At 51.8% G+C, this 24,363-nt stretch overlaps 1 protein-coding gene across 1 annotated transcript in view; it reads right to left on the bottom strand.

Annotated features, from left to right (window-relative positions):
* KCNQ3 (potassium voltage-gated channel subfamily Q member 3) overlaps window positions 1-23,077 on the bottom strand; it is a 298,069-nt gene extending 274,992 nt beyond the window's left edge. The window contains exon 1 of the mRNA XM_025993503.2: window positions 22,208-23,077. Coding sequence (XP_025849288.2) covers window positions 22,208-22,602 — 395 coding nt within the window. The 5' untranslated portion in view covers window positions 22,603-23,077. The remainder of the gene's footprint in view (window positions 1-22,207) is intronic.
* Window positions 23,078-24,363: the final 1,286 nt, after the last annotated feature.

Genomic DNA, 24,363 nt, shown 5'->3' with positions numbered 1-24,363 from the left:
TCCACTCCGACTCTCCAAAGTCACTCTTACAAAACATAAACCTGGTCTTGCCACACCCTGCTGGGCACCCAGGGGTCTCAGCATCAGTGTCTACACAGCCAGATCCAGTTCCCCATCCTCATCTCACACTGGCTTCCCCACCTGCTGGGCCCTCCAGTCTCCAAGCAGGATGTTTCAACTCGGCCTCATGTGGTTTTGCCCCCAAACCACTGGGCTCCGAGGGGCTGACTTCACACTGCCCCCCACAGGCAAAGGCCAAGGACTCTGGGGGTTGGGGAGCACAGCTGAAGAGGAAAAACAGGGGCACCTGGGTGGCTCAGTTGGTGAAGCATCTGCCTTCGGCTCAGGTCATGATCCCAGGGTCCTGGGATCAAGCCCCGCATCTGGCTCCCTGCTCCGCGGGGCCCTGCTTCACCCTCTCCCTCTCTGCCGCTCCCCCCCTTCTCTGTCAAATAAATAAATAAAATCTTAAAAAAGAAAAAAAAGGAAGAAGGAGCCTGCACATTTTCTCCTTCTAGAGGAGTCTCAGCACCCCTGGCTCCGCCTCCCATTCCTAATCTCCTCCCTTTTGCCTCTGCCTCTCTGGGGGCTAGGACCAGGGGATGGGATGGGAGGAAAGAAGGAAAGCAGTTGGAGGGGGTATAAAGGATGGAAGAAAGGGTTGCTTTAGAAAGTCTTTCCAGAGAAGGATGGAATTAAACCCGCCAGAAACCATCTGGCTGATGTCCTTTGTTTTGGGGCCTTCCTGAGCTTTCTCTCCAGCTCTCAGGCTTATGAGTCAACCCGTTTGGGAAAACCTCCCTGATGCACCCCCAGCCGCACCCCGGGCAGACCTCATCCACCCCTCCCGTGTGCCCACCAGGCACCTTCTCCGCGTGACCGTCCCCACAGCTCCAGCGCCCGGGAGAGGCGATCAGCCGGCGCTCCATAAATGTTGAGTGAACCAGTTAACAAGGGAGAAGGCCACGGCCATATCCAGAGCTCAAGGAAGAGGAAGACTTAATCCTGAATAAGCAGAAACACAGGCAAAGAGCTGACAAAAGGCGTCTCTTGGCGCAGGGCTCAGACTCCGAGCCGGGAGGACAGGACTTGGCTGAGAGTCACAGCAGACGTCTGAAGTGGTAACTGTCGAAAATATGTGACCTGTGCTATTACCTTTTTCTTTCTTTCTTTCTTTTTTTTTTTTTTTTTTTTGACCTGTGCTATTTTCTGCAATGCCTTATAACATGGGCTCTGATGTCCCCGGCCACCCACCTAGGCCAGGTACAGCTGGCCGGCCAGCCTGGGGTGTCAGGAGGCTCAGCTGGGCAGGAACACAGAACAATGGAACATTTTCAAATAAAATTCATTTCACATAAAACTAACCATCCCACAACTGGAGGGACCTCTACTACCACAGGATCCCCTCACTCACTACTGTACCTCGTCTCACACCAAAAGCCAGGGCTGGGTTTTGTTTTGTTTTAATTATGGAAAAATAAACATAACATAAAAATTGTTTTTAATTTGGAAAAGGAAGCATGATGTAAAATTTACCACTCTCGCCACTTTTAAGTGTGCAATGCGGTGGCATTTGCATCGTTATGTGACCACCGGCACCATCCCTCTGCCAAATGTGCCCGTCTTCCCAAAATGAACCTCTGCTCCTCTTAGAGAGTAAGTCTTCCCTCCCTGCTCCCCCAGCCTCTGGCCACAACCATCCTACTTTCTGTCCCCATGATTTTGACTATTCTGGGTGCCTCACATAAGTGGAATCACACAATATTGGTCCTTTGGTGCCCAGCTTCTTTTGTTGGGCATGATGTCCTCAGGTGCATTCAGGTCATGGCAGGTGTCAGAATTTTCTTCTTTTTTAAGGCTGAATAATATTCCCTCCCAGGGCTGCTTTATCACCTCTGCCGGAACCTACGAGCAAAGATGAGTCACTCCCTTTCCTCCAAGACAGCCATCTGTCCGCCGTCAAGCCTACCTGGTATCAAGTTGTTGGGCTCGTTGGTAGGTAATCCTATTGCTTCCACCCACTGGTGCTTGAGACGGCCTGTGAAGTCCCAGGGAGTTAGTCCTCACCCAGAACACAGGACTCACAATGTCTGAAAGTGAGGCTCGCAGCCCTCCTCCCTTCCTTCCTCCAAGCTGGAAGTATTTCCATCTACCAAGCAAGGCAGGGAGTGTGGGCCACCCCCTGGCCATCCCACTCCCCCCCCTCTAGACACAATCTCCTGAGTCTCTCTGGGCCATTCGGTCAGTCAGCAAACACATACTAGGAGAGGCTGGCCCCGAGCTGGGAACGGGGGGTACCCCAGGGAGTTTAACATGGGTTCTGGCCGCCTGGAGCTCGCAATGCAGTGGAGAGAGACGAACGAGTAAATAAATGCATAACTCAGAGCTTGTGGCCATTACGGCTTCTGACAGGGTGCCTGGGAGGATACAAATCTGGTGAGGAGTGACATGAGAGGGGCTGCTCAGAGAGGCCCCTGTGACACAAGCTGAGGCCCTTCCCGAGGGGAGGCAGGGCCCGCTGTGCCCTGGGGAGGCCCACAGTGAGCTGGAATGGGAGCATCCTGCCTGAGCCGGTGAGGGGGCGAGGGCCAGATCCCCCGGGGCCCGTGGGCCTCGCCAAGGAGACCGGGTTTTGTGCCAATATTAACAGCCAGCTGCTGAGGGGCCGTGAGCTAATGAGGCACATGATCTCATTCACATTGGAAGAGGACGAGCTCGGCTTCTGGGTGCACTGTGGAGGGAGGTAGGCAGGGGTGGAAGCCGGTAGAGAAGTTGGGGTGTTGCAGGGGTGAGGCCAGAGATGCTGAGCTGGGCCTTCAAGAGGCACAGCCCTCTCTATACCTTCAGATCTTCTTACAACAGAGCCCGGGCTCAATGCCAGGGGCTACACCCCAAGGGGCCCTGTAGGCTCATGGAGACCCCAGCCCTAAAGGCCAGTCAGCTCCTTCCTGGTTCCCCTCCAACCCACTAACACCCTCCCTGCCACAAGGCTGGTTCCTAAATCATCAGTCCCCATTGGTCTCTTTATCGTCACCCTCGGAGCACAGGCAACCACTGAGTCAACCTTACTAGAACCCACACACAGCACGCTCTGGCTGAAATCGGCTACTTGGCCAGGATGGTTCCGAGGAACTGGCGGGAGAGCTGACCCTGCCCGGCCAGAGCACAGAACCTTCTCCGCTGGCTGCCAAGCTCCCGGCGTGTGCGTGGACACACGGCAGTCAGCCGCATTCAGCTTTCCAACGTCAGCTTTCGATGCCCTCATTCGGATCTGGGTTCTGTTTGGAACTCAGCGGAGATGCTGCACGGCCAAGCGGATTAGTCAACAGTGTTGCTTAAACACGGACCCTGTGCCCAGCATCATGCCTGGCACTGCCGACGAAACGAAAACCTATCATGCATGGCTCTTGCCTGCAACCGAGCCACGATCTGGTTGGGATACTCATGGCCAACTCTGCCAAGGCAGAGCTTAATGTGGGATGAGTGGGGTGCCAGGTCCACTGGAACTGGGGAGAATGGCCAGGGAGGGCCTGGGAGAGGAAGCACGGGCTGGTCTTCGGGGCCACCCGAGTTCCCACCCAGCTCCACAGCCAACCAGCGGTGTGCCAGCAGGTGAGTCACCTAACCTCTCTGAGCCTCCACATCCTCATGTCCACGTGGGGTCACGGGGAGATGAAATCATGAGTGACATACCCAGATGTTATATTACTAACAGCAGTTCCACTTGAAGTGCTTGCTGCATACGCGTGTGTATACACGATGCTTGGGGTCAGCGCTGCGCATGTTAACTCATTTCATGCTGTCAATGCTCTAGGAAGGGAACATGAGGTCTCCCATTTTGCAGACGAAGAAGTCGAGACAAAGAGGGACGATGGAACTGCCCAAAGTTACCTGGCTAGCACGTGGTCACCTTGGCGCCCAATACGTGCTTGGTCCTTCTTCCTCCTTCCTGCCATGGAGCAGTCCCTGGAATGGACTCGAGACACCAGAGAAACACAGACAGATCCTAGAACAGGGTAAAGCATCACGTGGCTTCGCACGCATCGCTCACAATCGCCAAAAAGTGGAAGCAACCCAAGTGTCCGCCAACAGGGAAAGGACACACAGTATGTGGTGTAACCACAGCGGAATGTCACCCAGCCTTAAACAGGAGGGGAACTTTGACACCTGCTACAACACAGATGGACCTGGGGCCATCGTGCTACGTGAAACAAGCCAGTCACAAGAGGACAAATGCCCTGTGACTCCATTAGAGGAGGTACCCAGAGAAGTCCAATGCACAGAGAGACAAAAGTAGAATGGAGAGAACCAGGAGCTGGGAGGGAAGGAGGGAGGAACGGCCAGTTAGTGTTTACTGGTGCCAGAGCCTGAATACTGGTGTCCTCCCCCAAGTTGAAAGGGATGTGTATCAGGAGGTGGGGCCTTTGGGAGGTCGTGAGGGCGGGGCCCTCATCAGTGGGATTCCTGGCTTATCAGGGACCCCAGAGGGCTCCCCTGCCCTTCCGCCACGTGAGGACACAGCGAGAAGCTGGCTGGCTGGGAACCAGAAGAGGGCTCTCAGCAGACACCAAGTCTGCCCACACCTGGATCTCAGACTCCCCAGACCCCAGAAGCACGAGACAGTGACGCCTGTCGCTGAATCCACCCAGGTTACGGTATTTCTGTCTCAGCAGCCTCACTCAGGATGGACGAGTGCGGCCTTTCCGTTTTCCAAGATGGAAAAGCTTCTCTGGATGGTGGTGAACTGCACAGAAGTGGCACATTTCACATCACAAGTATGTTCCAAGTGAAATAATTAATACAGCAGGAGGCAGCCACTCTCCCACGTGGGCGGCCTACCCTGACTCCCGGTGCCTCATTTGGCCTTATTTTTCAGTGGGTGTTTATTGAGCACCTACTGCGTTTGCAGCTAGAATCCTGGAGGCCTCCACAGGCCTTCCTCATCCCACCCGCAGATACACACAGCCCCGCTTTGCACCCGGGTGCTCTTCTCCATGGTTTCCGCTTCTGAAGTCCCGTGATCCTCACGACCATGCTGTGAGGTGGGCACTGTGACACCTCCCGGTCGCAGATGATGAAAACGGAGATGCACAGAAGCAAAGTGTGGTTTGCAAGCGGCTACACAGCCGGGCCTCGGAGCCCTGCAGCCTAGCTGAGACCCTGTTCCACTGCACACCTTTGTCGCCGGACACAGAAACCCCGTGGTCACCCACACACCGCCTCCCCATCCAGCCCGAGCGCCCAGGAGCAGCGGGCTTCCCTGGCACGGGGAGGAGGGTCTGTGCTGTGGTGCTGATAACACAGTAACAAGTGCACAGCTCTGCATTTCCAATGCCACCAATTCCCAGCCCTGTTTTTTTTTCTCTCTCTCTCTCTCTCTTTTTTTTTTTTTTTTCCAGCTGGAAGCAACAAGGTCCCCAGCTTAATTTGTTTCATGCAGGGACACTAATTAATGTTCCAAAAGCTGAAGCTTAGGAATGAAGGTATAGGTCTGTGTGTGGGTGCGGGTGTGGGTGTGGGGTGTGTGTGTGTGTGCATGCGCATGCATGTGTGCTTGTGCAGTACGTGGTTTGTACTTGGGTGACTTTCATTCCCCCCAACTTCTGAAATGATGAATGTGGGTATCGTACCTGAGCCAAAGCCTTGCGGCTCCAAAAGCAGTTGGGGATTTCTTGAAGTCATAAAAACACTGTACTGACCCCGTGAGCCTCCTACATATATTTTTGCCTGGACTCATGGCATCAGCCACAGAGTGACGGCCCCTGGAGGCCAGTGGTCCTCAGCCGAGGGTGCCACCGCCCCCATCAGCACCTTGGGAAAAGCCTGGGAGTGGTCTGGTTTATGAGGACCCGGGGTTGTAACGGCATCTTGCAGGCAGGGCCCACAAGGATGCTGAGAAGCCTGCACAATGTGAGACACTGCTGCCCAGTGAGCAAGACTTCCGTCCAGAATGCTGACAGCGTCTCCGCTGAGAAAGCCTAGAAAGTATCCAACGACCTAATTTTTCAGGGGAGAAGGAAAGGCACAGAAACACAAGAGTTTCTTGTCCAGAGGTGCGAGGCGATTCCATACGCCCAAGAGGCTTGACTCCTCCAAGCACAGCTGTTTTATCCTCTCACCGCCCCCTCCCTTCCATCCCCCCACCCCCTTCCCTGCAGCCACTGGGAGAGGGTCACACCTGACTCTCCTGCTACATTTCTCACCTCCAAGGCTTCACCAAAATTACTCCTTCTGCCTTCAGCCCTAACCCTCACCCTGACAGCACTGCGTCCTTCTGTGCCTAGATCAAAAGCTGCCTCCTCCAGGAAGCCTGCCAGAGTCCGATCCCAGAACCAACCCACAGCCATCTGCCTTTATTGTGACTCCCAGCCTGCGTGCCAGGAGTCATTCGTTAGCACTGGCACCAAGAGCACGGAGACAGCTGCTTTCTAGCCATTATGTCTTCCTATGGTCAGTGGTCTGATGGGGCAGGTCCTATTTTCCCGTTTTACTGATGGCAAATTTGAAGCTCAGGAAAGTTATGCAAACTTTCTGGGGCCACACAGATGGAAAAATAAGGATTTACTCACATGTGAAGACAAAGGCGGGCCACCCTGCACCGCTGTGTGGTCATGTGCACGTCTCACTCCTGTCTGGACGGTGAGCTCTCTAAAGGCAGGAGCTGTGTTAAATCCATCCACCCTTACCCATGGTGACCCCACCGTGACCGTCAAAGAACCCAGAACAAGAGTCCTGCTATCCTGTCTCCTGGGCCAAGGCCCCTTGGTTCCATGAGGCCACCTCTGGCCTGACACCACCCCCCTCCAGGTGAGTCAGGACAGGGCCGCACAGTGAGACGGCTCTGGAGGTTTCCTGCTTCCCACCCCGACCCCAACAATCAACCAGTTAAGTACGGTAGCTTCAATCAGACGAACTAATTACTGTCCCGTCATTTCTTCATGGCTCAGCAGTTTGCTTGGGATACTGCAATGGGAAAGGCCGACCAGGGTGTCCAGCGCTTCCAGAAGCATGTCCTACACCTTCAAAGGAAAAGCAGTAGTGGACACCCCAGGGTCCCCTCTCTGCAGAGGGCCAGGGCCGACAAGCCTTCAAGCAGAGCCTGAGGATTGACATGACGGGGAGAGAAGACCCTGGTGGTGGTCATCACTCCCAGCCTCTGATAAGGGCTCCTGGTGACAACCAGGAGGAGGATGATCCCCAACTAGGGGAGACATGGTGGTGTCTACCCAGAAGCCACTCCTCCACCTTCTGGTCCCAACAGAAGCCCTTTTGTCTGGCTGGCAATGTGCCAGACCCTGGGGGGCTGAATCAGAACCATTCACAGTAGCTTTTCACAGTCGTTCCCTCGGCCTTTACCTCGCTGGCCCATGGAAGGGGACCAGGAGACCTAGTACTGGTCAGTGACATGGAAGGGAAAACATACTGTCCCCTCCTACTGTACCCAAGGAATCAATCAGAAGAAGCCTGGCTCTGGCAGTTCCAACCAGATGATGGCACACAGACAGGACCTGAACACCGTCTCTCTCTCTTTTTTAAAAAGATTTTATTTATGAAAGACACACACACACACACACACACACACACACACAGAGGGAGAGAGAGAGAGAGAGAGAGGCAGAGACACAGGCAGAGGGAGAAGCAGGCTCCACGCAGGGAGCCCCATGTGGGACTCGATTCCCAGACCCCAGGGATCACGCCCTGAGCCGAAGGCAGGTGCTCAACCGCTGAGCCACCCGGGCGTCCCTGAACAGTCTCTTAAGAAGATCATAATTTCCTAGACATCGGTGAATAAAATGGGGGCAGGGCAAAGAGTAATAGCGAAAGCCAGACTAGAATTGAAACCGCATGACCTGAGTCCAAAGTTCAAGTCTTAACTGTGAGACGTGGAAGACACGATTGCACCTGTCAAGGCTGAGCTTCCGCGCCTACCTACCAGGTTGGAGGACTCACATGCATGCAAGTGCTTGCAGATCCTCCAATTACCTTCTTTAAAATAGACTTCGTTTTTTAGCACAGTTTCCGATTTACAGAAACACCGAGAACATGGGACAGACAGTTCCCACATAACTTAGCACACTCGGTTTCCCTATCACCAACATCTCGGACTAGTATGGTACGTTTGTTACAACAGGTGAGCCAGTGCTGATGCATTCTTCTGAACTAAAGTCGATACCTTATCCCAATTTCCTTAGTTTTTAGCTGATGTCCTTTTTCTGTTCCAGAATCACATCTAGCGTGCCACATTTGCACAGGCCCCTCCTGGCTATGGTCTCTCCATCTTCCCTTGTTCTAGAAGACCTGGGCAGTTCTGAGGAGCACTGCTCAGGTATTGGGTAACTACTCAGGGGTCCTTCTCAGCACTTCCTCGGGTGCCCTGAGTCAGGCCGTAGAATCCTTTCCTCCCCCCGCCTTCCAACCCCCCAATGTCAGTTCCTTCCTCAAACCTTACTAGTCACACGTTCTCTTAGAACTTCATCGTGTTCAGGCGGAAATTACGGTAGTGACTTCGGTATTACTTTTATTTGCGGACATTTTTATCTTAGCATGACTGCAAAAGAATAGCCATTTATCAGATATTGACCATGAGCTCAAACCAGGTTTTGGAGCATATTACAGCCATTTCATTGAGTCCTTACACCAACTACGTGCATAAGCATGGTCCACGTTACAGCAGAGGAAACAGGTGCAGGCTTCTCAAGCCGTTCACTCAAGGTTACCTAGCTGGACAACAGCACAGCCAGGATTCGAAGTCACTCTTACTGATACGTGTTTCAGCTTCTATCACTTAAACTGAGTGCCTCGTGGGGATGGCACTTGTCCAGTTACCCAACACTGGGTATCTGCTGTGCCAGGTGCCGCATTAGGCTCTAGGCCCCAGAGAATGGATACTGGCATATAGGAAACCTCCAGCTACAAAGCAAGCCTTCAACCTCTTTAAATTATAGCCCAGTGCAAAGTTCATTCAGCTGTTGGGATTTATGGTCCTAACTTTCTCTTGCCTCCATTTCAGTCCCTTTCCTTCTAGGTGAGAGTAAGTTAGACCTCTGAGTTATTGATGTGTGACACACTCATGGTCGTGGTCATACTCAAGAAAATGAACAAAGCAGTGGTCTTGAACCTCATATATATGTTGAAATCTACTTCTTGTTGATGGAAATCTTCCCTGAATCATTTAGGCCGTGTTGATAAAGTTTCCTCAGCCCCAAGCAGTCTTGGGAAATGTATACACTAGAGTGGGTATCTCACCACTATGCAATTATTTATTTACCTACTGGATCATGAGCCCGTCCAGGGCAAAACCCAACTTATCCATCTCTAGTGCTAGCCCAAGGCCTGGCATCTACAAGGCCTGAAACCAATGTCTGCTGAGCAATCAGAAAAATTCCTTGAGTTCCATTAGCAGATACTTGGAGGCATATATATTAAACCTAAAGGATTCAGATTTTCCCATGAAATCTCTTCCCAGGCATACATTAAGTGTTAAAATAAGGGGATCAAAAAAAAAAAAAAAAAAGAGTTCAAGAAGAAATCTCAACATTCCCTCTAACATTCCAGAATCCTGAAGGCGAATGTTAATTATTTCCCCCAGAAAACCAGAACGGAGGCAAAGGGTGCAAGTTACGGGACCACACTTCACAGCCAACATCCCTCCACGTTCTCAGCAAAAGAAGTGTTTGTCAAAGCCATTGGAATATCTATTTTCATCCTGTTTTGAAAATGCTAATGTTTTCCCACGTTATAAATTAGTAAGATCCTTCATTCTTTGAAAGTATTGCAAAAACCGCTCAGAATCACAGTCAGCGGGACTGAAGTTTTTCTGTGCTTATTTTAAGTAACCCTCCTGTTTTATTTTGTGAAAATTACTAATATGTAAACACACCATGATCTCAACAGGAAAAAGCTTCTTCCCCAAAGGGGATCGCAGGCCATGGCTTCACGGTGCTGGGTTTGAGAACTCTTATGATCCTAGGGCTCATTAAGAACTCAGAAAGGTGAGCTATCACTAGATACCAGCCACTGAATTGACATATTTAGATATACTTTTATTTCAGATTGTTTTTTTTTTCTTGAATGACTGTCCCAAATGAAAAATTAATGAGGGGGAAAAATACTACAGAATTACCATGACCCCGAGGCCACAAAGACTTCCTTTACTTAAGAACCACTGAGAGAAACAAAGAAACTTCGTGATCCCAACGCATGATATTTCCTTCACTTACAAAGGAGACAATGTGTAGCAGTCATGGCTGGTCCCCTCCCGTGTTTCCCCAGAACCCACTGGCAGCACCTGTCAAACGTGGCCTTTGACAAATGCCTTTGGCAAACGGCCCACATTTCTGTCTATGGGATTTCACTGAGAGATAATACCCCAGAGCATCTCTGAGCCAGGGATGGACGGAGGATAATTGTGCACCTTTCCACACTGCAGTCCAGGCAGGGTCTGGGGCTGAACTTCAAGGGCCCCCATGGCAACCTGCTTGAAAATGCATCCTCCAGCCACTTTTTCCTTCTTGTCGGATTTCCCTGTCTTTCCCCAGTTTTACTGATTTCTCTATTTTTTTAATCACCTCCTAAACTGTGCATTCTCAATGGGAATGGTATTGTCTTTGCGGGGCGGGGGGGGGGCAAAATTAGTTCTTAGGGGAATGAGGCTGAGTGAAAAAAAATCTTACTCTTTTTATATATCAAGCTCAGATGTACCTACAGTACACAAAGGAACATGCAGACTATCTGTGGCATTAAAATGTCACGGGGGGGGGGGTCCTATGTTAAATAAACCACTTGCTCTGGGCTCCTTGGCTCAAGGAGCTCCTGGAGGAACACAGGCTAAGATCCACTGCTAGCACTCTGCTGAGCACTTGCATGAATTACTTCATTTAATCCATGCAACAACCTATAAGGCAGGGAGTGTTAGATCCATTTATCAGATTAGAAGTAAAATGACTTGTTGAAGGCTACAGGGCAAATTAGCCTAAGACTCAGGGTTCAAACTCTGGGCTCCTGGTGGCTGGGCTTTCAGCCACCCCTTGGGAGAACCATCCCGAGTCTTACGCCCAACATGGCACAGGAAAGTGACTCTATAAATGTCAGTTCCTGTTACTAATGAAAATATATCAGATTTCCATGAATGGACCAAATGGTGGTGCCGTCCCAGAGGTGACATTATAAACAACACAAACAGATAAAAACATTAGTTATAAGATGATGGTTTTGAATGTCCCAACTCGATGCTGAGCTCAATGGAAACCAGAGACTACTTGACGGAACCCTTGGCAGAGGACTGGAGGGTGGGGGGCAGCGGGTGGAGGAGACTGAGCAAAGGTGGTTTGGGAATTTCAGCAGAGGAGAAACCCTCCTTGGCAAGAGGCCGCCAGCAACCTGCATATGGGCACCAGGTCAGCCCGCCCCTGGCTTTACTCTTTCTTCTGTTCATTTGATCCAAACCCTAAGCCAGTGCAACCCAGAGGAAACCTGCTGTAGCAAAACGGCTCTATTGGTACGCAGCCACTGGAGCATCACGAGCAAGAGCCGATGAGGCTGCATGGGAGTCAACCTTGGAAGAAGACCCGGGTTAAGGTCCTTCCCTTTGTCAGTAGTGTGACTACAGGCAAGTTTCTAACAGCTCTAGGCCTCAAGTTTCATCTTCTCCATGGTTCCTTCCAGCTCTGAAGGCCTCCGAGGTCTGTAATCGGCCAAGTGCCTCTCTCAGTGCTAGGTCCATAAATCCCATAAAATGCTGTTACATAATTACTGCTGATCAGTTGAATTAGACTTGCTGATTATTACTAAGGCCTTCCGGTTCCATTTTCTGGACTGACATCACCAGGTAGAGAAGCATCCATGAGTGATACAGAGGTGAGATAAAGCCAAAGCTGGGATTCTAGGAAAGGGTAGGAGTAGGGAGATAAATAGTGTGATAGTGCTAAGTGATTTTCCATTAGTACAGATGGCCGGCACTGGATGAACACATTCCCTTGCGCAGTATGTTGGATAGTATTTCACCCCATCTCTTCCAAAAGTCACCCATCAAAGGAAGAAAAGGGCTTGAACTGCTATTGCAAATTTGCAAAGCATCTAAGGGTCAGTGGCAAAGAATCTCTATGTCAGGTTGTCTGTTCCTTAAGGAAGCCAGACGCAATTCCGTAGAAGGGATTTTCTGTAATGTGTATAAAGCAGGAATCCTTTTTTTTTTTTTTTAAGATTTTATTTATTCATGAGAGACAGAGAGAGGTGGGGCGGGGCAGAGACACAGGCAGAGGGAGAAGCAGGCTCCCTGCAGGGAGCCCGATGCGGGACCGGATCCCAGGACCCCAGGATCACGCCCTGGGCTGAAGGCAGGTGCTCAACTGCTGAGCCACCCAGGCGTCCCTCAACTATTAAACTCTTACAAGGTCCAGATGATTTTACAGGTCTCTGGAAGGAGGATGGGGCTGGGAGAGAGAAAGGAAGATCCTAACCCAGGTCTTCAGCATGGAGAGAAGCCCACCACAGGAGGGATCCAAGCAGAGCTGATGTGTGGTGCACTCCATGAGCCAACTGCTACGTACATGCTTTTATTCTTCATAAACCACAAGCAAGAAGGAATCTTGTTCCTAAATCATAACCCAGTTTGTTCTCCCAAGAGCACATGACAAGTTGTCCACCCCTCTGTGGCAGAATGAAAAGTCCTGTCCGATTAAGGCCGCAGTTTGGATGACACCGCATCTGTATCCTATGACACCTGCAAAGCCAGAGGTGGCCCGAAACCTTGGTATTGACATCATCTTGTCACCTGCAAACCTCTTCCTCGTCACTGTCCCCAAAGGTAACCATCTTCCATCCCTGCGGATGTATGTGCTAAGTTAGAACACTAAGAGGTAATGCAGCAGACAGCAATGTGGCAAAGCTGTGCGTGGGCAGGTGCTCAGACCCAGACAGAGCTCCCGACCTAACCGTGGACTCATCTGATCCTTTTACAGCTTGAGGGAAACACCAACCACCATAGTTTCCACACACTCCCTCACACGTTTTCTCCCAGGACTCCTACACCAATCCCATGCGGTGAGCATTTGCAGACTGTGGGACTAGTGAGGTACCCGAACCACACGGTTAGTGCAGTTCTCCTAACAGCTCATCCAATGCACTTCTGACAACCCGACAGCTGACTGAGCCACCCCAAACCAGAGCCACATGGTGCTGTGTCTACAAGGGTTTTTAATCAATCCACACTGGAAGATCTTTCACTTGCTCCTCTGAGCATTGCTCAGTTTTAAAGAGATGTAACAGGGCACCTGGGTGGCTCAGTCGGTGAAGTGCCTGCCTTCAGCTTAGGGCGTGATTCCAGGGTCGGGGATTGAGCCCCACTCCCTGCTCAGCGAGGAGTCTGCTTCTCCCTCTGCCCCACCACTCACTTGTGCTTGCTCACTCTCTTTCTCAAATAAATAAATTTTAAAAAATCTTTAAAAAAAGTCATAATAAAATAACATAAAGAGCTGTAACAAATTGTTTTCATTCCATCAAAACTTCAAGACCCAGACAAAAAAGAGAGAGCAGGGCCTTGCTTCTTTAACACTTTTAAACATCGATGGAATTATTTTTCATGATTACAAACTGGAAAGGGGGAGCTTCCTGCTAATGGAAGAATAATAACGGAGCATCCAAGTTAACTGCACGTAGCATTCGGATCTCCAAGCAGGAGCGGAAGGTTAGTTGTCAACTGGACAAACAGTAGGACCTTCGTCTTACCTCCGGTGTCGTAAATCTCCTTAGGAGGAATCTCCTTAACACAACACAGGAGGCTCAAAGGTGCAAGCCCTTTCTCCACGCCTGGCTCCTCATGTGCATACGATTATTGCATTTGCTGGCGTACTCAAATTTAGTTGTTTCAAGTGTCTCTCTCCCCAGGAGAAATATGGCTCATCTTCCTCAACAGCCTGGCACAAATTTGGCGCTTGACTCAGCCTGGCACAAAGCTTGGCCTTGACACGAATGACCTTAGCACGCTAAGTTGCACCTCTGGACTGTCTATTTGCCATCACCTGGACAAAAGCCCAAGACAGAGAGGAACCTGAGGCACATCCTATACAGAATCCGTGAACCAAAAAAGCCTGTTCAGTTTGGCCAATGGTTCTCAGGCCTGGCTTCATATTGGAAACACCTAAGGGCCATGCCTGGACCCCCTCAGTCCAATGGCATCAATTTCTGGGGTGGGGCCTGTTATCTGCATTCATGCATATGCTCTGTGTTGTTTGTGCGTGTTTAGTCTTCTTTTTAAATATTTTTAACTTTTTTGTTTCTTTTTAATTTAAAGTTAAGAGTAGTATAAGACCCACACATATTTTCTTCACGATGATTTTCCAACTGTTAATATTTTTGCCACAAGTGCCTCCTCTCTCTTGCTCTGCATACGTCCTGTGTGCACACACGAATGCTTGCATGGTCTGCATGTGTGCCCAACATTGGAAAGTAAGTTGTGGGTATTGTGACACTTGACCACTAAAGAAGACACTCTATAGCTCATAAAAATAGAACATTCACCTACAGAGCCACAATGCTCAAGAAATTAAACTTTGACCTAATAATATTATCTAATATGGAGTCCGGGTCCAAATTTTCTTAACTGTCCCTATAATAATACCCTTTATTATTATTTGTTTTTTCAATCTGGAATCCAATCAAGAGTTAACAACTTTATTTGTCTTTTTTTTCCAGCTCTACTGAGATATAATTGACACGTAATATCGTGTAAGTTTAAGAAGCGCAATGTCATGCTTTGATACACACATATATAATGAAATGACTACCATATAAGATTCATAAGCATATCTAGCACTTCACATAGCTACTTCTGTGTGTGTATGTGAGTGTGATGAGAACTTTTAAGATCTGCTCTCCCAGCAACTCTCAAATATGCAATATAGTATTGTTAACTGCGGTCACAATGCTGTGCAGTAGATCCCCAGAATTTATTCATCTTATAACTAGAAGTTAGTACCTTTGGACCATCTTCACCATTTCCCCCAGTCCCCAGCCACTGGCAACCACCAATCTGATCTCTTTTGCTAAGTTCAGGGTTTTGTTTTGTTTTTTTTTAAGATTCCACAGTAAGTGAGATCATACAGTATTCGTCTTTCTCTGTCTGATTTAGTTTTCTAAAGATTTTATTTATTTATCCATGAGAGACGCACAGATAGAGGCAGACACATAGGCAGAGGGAGAAGCAGGGTCCCTGCAGGGAGCCTGATCCGAGACTCGATCCCAGGACCCCGGGATCACGCCCTGAGCTGAAGGCAGACGCTCAACCACTGAGCCACCCAGGTGCCCCTGATTTAGTTTTCTTAACACAATACCCTCGAGGTTCATCCATGTCGTTGAAATGACATGATCTCCTTTTTTATGGCTGAACAACGGCATTCCATTGTGCGTATAAACCACATTTTCTTTATCCATTCATCCATCCATGGACATTTAGATTGTTTCCTTGTCTTGACTGGTATAAATTATGCTGCAATGTCCATAGGGGTTCACATTCTTTAAGACAGTGATTACATTTCCTTCAGATAGATACCCAGAAGTGGGACTGCTGAACCATCTGACAGTTCTATTTTTATTTTTTTGAGGAACTTCCATGTCATTTTACATAGCGTGAAAACTGTATAACAATTTACGTTTCTACCAACAGTGTGCCGCGGTTCCGTGTTCTCCATATCCTCACCAACACTTGTTATCTCTTGGCTTTCCGATAATAGCCATTCTGACACCTCACGGGGGTTTCATTTTGCATTTCACTGCTGATAAGTGGATGCTGAGCACCTTTTCATGTACATGTTGGCTATGTGACTATCTTCCTATACCCTTCCTAATACCCTTCTATTTGGGTCCTGTGCCCATTTTTTAATAGGATCATTTGTTTTCTTGCTGTTGAGTTGTATGGGTTCCTGACATATTTTGGATATCAAGCCCTTATCAAATATAGGATTTGCACATATTTTCTCCCATCCTGCAGGACACCTTCAAGATGCCTTTCTCCCATTTCGTTGACTGCTTCTTTTCCACACAGAAGCCTTTTAGTTTGATGTAGTCTCACTTGTTTATGTGCATGAGTTGCATTTGGCTGTCATGTCTTTTCAGCTCCTTTGACTGGGACAGTTCTCCTTGTTTGTTCTTCCAAAAGGGACCCTTTGGAAGAGACTGCACTGGATATCCTGCAGGATGTCCCACAATGTGGATTTGTTTATTATTTCTTCATGATTGGATTCAGGTCATTTTAGGCACGACTGCAGGTATGTTGTTCATTTTTCACTGAATTATTCCTGGAGAGGGTTAAGAGTCAGTTGAATTCATTATGCACAAGTTTGATGACTGATTCAAGAGAAGCCTGCCAGATTCTTCTTTCTTGTTTTTTTAAGGATTTTATTTATTTATTCATGAGAGACAGAGAGAGAGAGAGACAGACAGACAGACAGAGAGAGAGAGGCAGAGACACAGGCAAAGGGAGAAGCAGGCTCCATGCAGGGAGCCCGATGTGGGACTCGATCCCAGGTCTCCAGGATAGACCCTGGGCTGAAGGCAGCAGTAAAATGCTGAGCCAACCAGGCTGCCCCTGCCAGATTCTTCTTCAGCTATCTTCTCACCTAGGTGATTCACATGCATATCAAAGTCTGAAAAGTCTCACCACTACTCAACTTGTACAAAGGCTCCAGACCAGCTTTCCTCTGGGAACTTTTTTTCAAAGCAAGCTCTACACACAGCACAGGGCTCAAACTCACAACCACGAGATCAAGAGTCTCCTGCTTGACCCACTAAGCCAGCCAGGCACCCCTCTCCTGGTGACTTTCCAGAAAAGTCCTCCTCATCCAGGAAGGTAGAGTTCCAGTCTCTCCCTGTTATCTTTCTTCTATGTCATCTGCCACTTGGGACAGCAGTGATGTGGTGAAGACAGCACTACAACATAAGTGGAACACTGTGGCAGGACCCCAGTTCTACTGCTTAGGTAGCTCCAAGAGTCTGGACAAATTGCCTAATATCTCAGAACCTGTTTTCATTCGTAGAGGAGACACACTGTACCCTCCCTTCCAGCACTGATGGCCACCTGATGTGAGCCTTTCTCCTGGATGGTGAGACACCCATGGTCACAGACCCTCCCAGCTCACCGGGGCCCAGACACCTGCTACTGGGGACTGTCGTGGTCAACCTTTTTTTTTTTTTTTTGTACTTCTTCACTGACTCCAGCGGTTTGAAAGTATCATATAGAAAAAAAAAAAGAAAAAAAGAAAAGAAAAGAAAAGAAAGCCAGGAAGAAAGCAAGGAGTTCAGAAAGAGTCTTTTAAAAAAATTTATTAGAGAGAGGAGAGGGGCATGGATTTGATGAGAGGAGCAAGAGGAAGGCAGGTTAAATATAACGTGAGAGGAGAAGCAAGAAGGAAACAGTATTTATGGACTATCTGCAGTGTTTTGGGGGAGGTCACTCTGAGGACCTGTGAGCTGGACCTCAGTGCCTGCCCCGTCCTTGGTCCATACACTCCATTGTCTACCATTCCCTTTCAGTGACTAAGACAAGCCTCCCGTGTAAGTCCCATTGCTTATTATACATGCCACCTGGGGACCTGGAGTGGCCCACATCTCTCTTCCCTTTCCCCTTGCCCTCTGTCTGCAGAGGGGGCCAGGTTTATATTTACCCTAGGGAACACCCAAGGCTGCAAACCAACACAACGCAAGGTTCAGGCATTGTATATCGGCCACCTCAATTCAATTTCACAACAACCTCGGAAAGTAGGCATGGCTATCTCCATATCAGAAATAAAGAAACTGAAATCCAGGAAAGTGAGTAAGTTGGTCCAGGTCACACAGCCAGGACATAGCAGACTGGGTCAAACCCAGGTCCAGCTCCAAAGACCATGCTCTTTCTGCTGAATAAAGACTGACACAATGAAACCATCCCTCACACTCATCAGGATAGCTATGATCCAAAAACAAAAAAAAAAAAAAAAAAAAGAGAAACCAGGGCTGGTGAGGAAGGGGGAGAAATTTCAAGCCTTGCACGCTGTGGATGGGAATGCAAAATGGTGCAGCCACTATGGAAAACAGTATGGAAGTTCCTCAAAAAATTAGAAATTGAACCGCCATATGATCCAGCCACCACCCCAACTTCCCAACTTTGGCTATGTATCCAAAAGAACTGAAATCGGGATCTCCGAGATATTAGCACTTCCACGTTCACTGAAAAGCTATTCACAACAGCCAAGATGTACAAATGAGCTATGTGTCCATCAACAGGTGAATGGAGAAAGAACGTGGAACGCTGATCAGCATCTAGTAAGCTGCCGGGTCCTTGTGCCCCATTTCTCACCCCTGCCTGCCTGCCCCAGGTTGGGGGGGCACCCACCTTGGAATGCAAACAGTGGGTTATTTCTTGTGACCATGTCCCCTTGGTCTGTCTACAGGTGAGTGAGTAATCATACCCAGCTGGCTGCAGAGAGGTGGTGAGGGCAGCAGGAGGCTTGGGCAGAGTGTCAATCCTGCCACAGTGACAAGATGAAGCCAGTATCGCTCTCTGCCGACAGGCTAGGGAAGGGGAGTCCCTGGGCAATGTCACAGCAGCACAGTGGCATGTGCTTTTAAGGTGTCCCTATTCAGAATCAACCAATGAATATTCAGTACCTGATGCTGGCCTAATTTCATGCATATGCTTTAAGCCTATGAACACCACCCTGTGACAGGGCAGTGTAATCATCCCCAACCTACAGGCCACGCAGAGTCACAGAGACTTCAGGAGGTCCATATGGGAGTTCCAAGTCCAGCACATTCTCCACAGCAGCGGGATCTTTTTCAGGCTCAGGAAGCAGAGCAGGGATCAGCCTCACGAGGGGCCTCCCTCCCTACCGCCTCCCTCCCAGCCTTAGTCCATTTTAAGACTTCTGCAAGCTAAATCTCTTCACTAAAATCCTATAATGCTGACTGTACCTACTGGTTGTGGTGGTGAGGGTGGTGATAACAGTAAAGCCATACAGAGCAAAGTCTTGGTTAACCAAGAGTATTCTTTCCCTCATCCATTCAGTAAATGCTTACTTACCAAGTAACCACCACGGACCCCGCTGGAAACAGAACGCCAAAGAACACCATGGCCCTTACTCTTTAAGTAGCTCTCAGTTCAAAGGCAGAGACAAGCAAGCAGATCAATCTAATGCATTGTGCAAAATCCCAATGCTGAGGACATGACAGAGGAGGGCAATTCTAGCTCAACCTGGGTTGGGTGGGGGAGCCAGGGAAAAGCCTGACTCCAGAGCTGGGTCAAGGTGAAAGTGGGTAACCAGGAAAAAATTGGGACGAGCATTTAAGGCAAAGGGAACAGGGTTGGGGTGGGGGCCTTTGGTCTCCACATTTGCTGTATTTTACCTTTAGGACAGGAGAGGGAGGGGAGTCACATCTCAGGGGTCTGGTTCATTAAAAATGATAATAATAAAGGCATGCACTAGGCTGTGAGCCCGTGGTCAGCCCAATTTCCTGGCCCCCTATGCCATTAGCTACAGCCCAGAACAGGATAATGGATGCTTCGAAGCACGAATTACAGTGCCTTGCAAAATCCTGAATCATCAATGAAAAGTTCAATTTGCTCACTTGACTGCACTTCCTCCTAAGCTGGAGGAGGGACGAACGGTGCATCCACTAACTAGGTATGCTTCGGCATCAGGAGCTGACGCCCAACCTAACACGGTTTCCTATTTAATCCCCGATTAATCAGAACCTGCAATCCCACCGTCACCTTAGCCCATTCCACATTTCCCTAACATCATGCTTCCCTGATTTCTGACTGTTTGGTTTCCAGACTCCATTCCTAGCCATTGCCAGCTGTGAGCTAGCAAATGAAGTCAGAAGTATTCTTCAGCGCCCTGTGTCATCAGTGGGGTGAGGGGGACCCACTGGTGCCTAGTGAACTACCCAGAGCCCTGCAATTGTGGGCAGAAGGTCAGAACTGGGATCCAGCTCAGAAACAGAGTTGACCCACTGCAGTCAGACGTAAGCAGCCAGAACAGTAGCTGTGTGATCTTGGACAAGTGATCTTATTGAAGTTTTTTTCCTCTCATCTATAAAATGTAGACAGCAATGCCCACCTCGTAAGATCCTGGAGAGAGTTCAATGAAACAAATGATTTGCATGTCTGAAAGCATCTGGCTAGGTAGTCACCTCTCCCATATCCCACACTCTCCAATTTTCCTGGTCCTCTCTGGGAGACGAGGCTACAGGTTTTGGCCTCCTCGAGCCTGCTCCTGCTAGATGGAATAACTGAAAAGAAGGATACAATTGAGGCTCCGTCAGTAACAGGCCTTAGCTGTCCCTTCCCTCCCGCCCCCATTGGGCAAGGCAGGGCAGGGGTGCTGTCTGGGAACAGTGGGAGGAGAAGAGGGACCCCCCACACACAAGCGGCAGTGGAACTCCAGATTTGGAAATCAGAAACCAATAAATAGTGAACGCATTTACATGCAAAAGGCCACGCTGTGTCTCTGGATGTTTGTGTGCGCTCAATTTTTTTTTTTTTTTTACTATCACATTCCACTATCAATTTAACGAATCAATTAATTTAAAGGAACCCCCGTCAGTTCAACTGAACTAAACACGGTGCTAGAAACAGAGAGGAATACATTTTTAATCCCTTTTTACCGCCTGAAGAGAGCAAATGGAAAAGTAACTCCCCTGACAGCCCCTCTCTCTCTCTCCAGCCACTAACACTTGCAAATTCATGCGGAAGTGGATGCCAGAGGCTGGACCATCCAAGATCGGTGCTTCCTGGCTGGATGCCTTCCCTTCCTGCTGCCAGTTCCTCAGTTTCGGGGAGGCATCCTCTCCAGGCTTCTGTAACCTCTCACAAGAAACCTGTTGCCAAGTCTGAGGTCCTGTGCAGACGCCCCCACCTGGTGGCCAAATCTGGAAAAGCCATTCCAGCCAAAGATGATTGGCAGGTAGCAACTCCAAGTCTCCCTGAACTCCCGGGGATCACGACACTCACAGGTCAATCGGAGGAGGACACAGAGGAATATGTGCCACTACAGGCACGAGAGGGGCCAACGTTACGGGCGGTTCCCCACCAAAACCCTGGAAATGCAGGGCTTCCCAAAAAGCAGCCATCAGAATGACTAAGCCACAGACAGGAGGTAACTGGAAATGCCCTGCCAGCCCCAGCCCCAGCCCCAGCCCCAGCCCCAGCCCCAGCCCCGGGGTGTATGCTGACAGCTCTGACTTTCTCTCTTGGGTGAGGAGTCACCACTGCCATCCTCTCTGTACCCCAGCCACCCTCCACGTACACAAGGAGATTTCCTGTCCTGAGTGTCAGGGTGCACAAGGGAGTTCCATCTTCCTTCCCTGGCAACACATTTTCATCCTGCCTGGCAAACAGACTCTTTCTAGGGGAAGGGTGCCTGGGCTCAAACCTCCAGCCCAGGCCCCTTCACGTGGCCCACACCCTTGTCCTCCCCGGCAGCAGCTGACGTTGAGGGGATATAGGGACCAGATCGTGGAGGCGCCTCAGCCAAAGTAACCCCCGGCCCGGCCCTCATCTCCTGGCATTAAGCTCCCAGCTCCCCTGTGTAGGCTGGAGCCGAGATCCTCTCATTCTCTATATTCTCTCTCCTGTTCATTAACTTCGGTATAAAAAAAAAAAAAAAGAAAGAACCGAAAGACACACATTTTGACCAGTCCAAGCCCCCGATTGGAGCAACCCCAGGTTCTACACCAGGATGGAGCCCTCAGAACACGGTGGCACAAGCAGGCAATTGATACCCGCGCTCATGCGCGCGCGTGCACACACACACACTCACACCCCACTGTGGGCAGTGCACCTACCACTCCCATCCCTGCCTAACTCCAGGATGCAGCCTCTAGACTCGGCAGCCACCCCAGGTGAAGGGGCCCACCCCGGGCAGCAACACAGAGCGCAGGGGAGGGATCCGGCTTGATCCCGTTCATCCTCCGCGTTAATTTGGGGGAAACCACATCATTCTCTGGAGCTTGGATACCGACCTCGGGAGACGGTGCCATCCACGCGCGCCCGCAGAGGCGCCCATCCCATCTCCAAGGGAGCCCGGGGTCTGCACGCTGGGCTCGCTCTTGAGCCCCAGGCGTCCCACACCCAGACAGCGGCCCGGGGGGGGGGGGGACACGCGGGACACAGCGCGCGGGGAGCGCCGAGGGCACGGCCGGGGCTGCCCCCCGCCCCCGAGCGCCTGGTACTCACACGAGCGCGTGGTACAGCAGCGCCCAGCCCCGCGGTCTCTCCAGGGCGTCGTAGATCAAAGTTTGGATGCGCCGGTACTTGGCGTTGTTCCTCTTGACCGGGCGGCTCAGGGGGGTCTTGGCCAGGAGCCCGATGCCCTGCGGGGTCCTCCGCAGCCCCTCGTCGCGGCCGCCGCCCTCCAGCAGCAGGGTCCCGTCTTTGTCCGCTCCGGCCCCGAGCGCCAAGGTGACTTGCTCCGCGTCGCCCGGCGCCAGCCCCACTTTGCGCTCCTCGTCGCCCGCCGCCGCGCCCCCCCCGGCCGGGTTAGCCGCCCCGCCGCCGCCCCCGCCGCCGCCCCCGCCCGCGCCCCCGCCCGCGCCCGCCGCCCCCGCCGCCCTGCGCGCCTTGAGCCCCATCGGCCTCGCCCCCGCCCGCCGCGGCGCCTTCTCCGCTGCTGCTCCGGGGGGAAGGGGCGCTCCGGGTGCGCGGACCAGGCGGCGGCGGCTGCAAGCCCGGGAACCCCAATGCCATGATCCGCGCGCCGCTCCCCACCCGCCCCCCAGCCGAGAGCCAGCGAGGGCGGGCCTCCCCGGGACGCGGGGCGCGGGGGTCACATCCCGCGCGGGGCAGCCGCGGGCCCCGGGGCGCGGCGAGGGCGCGGCGAGGGCGCGGCGAGGGCGCGGCGAGGGCGCGGCGAGGGCGCGGCGAGGGCGCGGCGAGGGCGCGGAGGCTGGCGCGGAGGCGCTAGGGCGCGCGGCGGAGGGAGCCCGGCACCCGCGCTCCGGGGCGGCGGCGGCGGCGGCACCCGCACCCGCACCCGCACCCGCACCCGCACCCGCACCCGGGCCGGCGAGCCCGAGGCAGCATCGCAGTTTATTTACAAGCCCGGTGCCAACCGCCCGCCCGCCCGCCCGCCGCACGCGCCGCCGCCGCCTCCGCCCTCCCCCGCGCTCCCCCCGCCGCGCCCCTCCCCGCGCGCTCCAGCCTCAGCCCCGCAGCCGCCGCCGCCGCCGCCGCGGGCCGAGCGCACGCCGCCCCCTCCCTCCTCCCTCCTCCTCCTCCTCCCTCCGCCCTCCTCCTCCTCCCTCGCCGGGGTGGGGCCCCATTGTCCCGCCCCGTCGCGGCGGGAGGCCCCCGCGGCGCCCCGCCCCCCCCCCCCCCCGCACCCCTGCGCGCCCCGCCGCGCGCGCTCCCGGGGGCCTTGGGGCAACGCGGGGGGACCCGGGCGGGTGGGGCGCTGTGTGCCCGCCGTCCCCCCGGCGACCTGTCGACCTCCCTCGGGCGTCGGCCTGGCCGCTGCAGCTCTGCATTCCCTGGTCACCCCCCAGCCCTGCTCCGCGGCTTTGGAAGTAAAATCCCAAGTTGCTGGGTTGGCCAAGGCCAAGCGCTGCCGAGAGTCCGCAGGCTGGGTGGCTCCCGGTCTGCTTTCCGGTGCCCGGTGCCCGGGGGAGAGGGCTGCCCTCCCCTCCCCTCCCCTCCCCTCCCCTCCCGGCCCTTCCTTGGCCCTTGGCCGCTCTGGCGAGCAGAGGGTTGAAGAAATACAAAGAGCCCCCGGGGGGAGGGGGGGATCCCTGTCTGCTTTCTGGTTCCTCGCGGAGAGGGCTGGTCCCCGGTGTGGAGAGGGCTGCCCTCCCCTCCCAGGCCAAGGGGTGCTCTGGTGAGCAATGGGTTGAAGAAATAGAAAGAGCTCCTGGGGGAGGGGGGATCCCTGGGTGGCCCAGCGGTTTGGCGCCTGCCTTCGGCCCAGAGCCCAATCCTGGAGCCCCGGGGATTGAGTCCCACATCGGGCTCCCTGCGTGGAGCCTGCTTCTCCCTCTGCCTGTGTCTCTGTCTCTCTCTCTGTTTCTCATGAATAAATAAATAAAATCTTTAAAAGAAAAAAAAAAAAAGAGCTCCTGGGATTGGCTTGGCTCCTAACTTGGCCTCTAGCAAGTCATTACCTCTCTTGAGTCTCTGTTCATTCATTTAATGACTAAACCCCAAGCTAGGGAGCCTCTACTGAGAGGGACTGTGTGCTCCCACCCACGGGGCGCATACCAGGCCCCTGCACTCACAAAGCTTACATTCTGGAAAGGTGGAAACCGGTACAAGAAAACAAATAGTGTAACTGCCAATTTGGGTGGATGCTTTGAGGAAACAAAACAGCCGGCCGTGCTAGAAGTGGGAAACTTCTTTGC

Source organism: Vulpes vulpes, chromosome 13 (genome assembly GCF_048418805.1).
Source record: "Vulpes vulpes isolate BD-2025 chromosome 13, VulVul3, whole genome shotgun sequence".
Classification (NCBI taxonomy): Eukaryota; Metazoa; Chordata; class Mammalia; order Carnivora; family Canidae; genus Vulpes; species Vulpes vulpes.
Note: the sequence above shows the minus strand (reverse complement) of the source record. Positions and strands in the feature narration are given on the sequence as shown.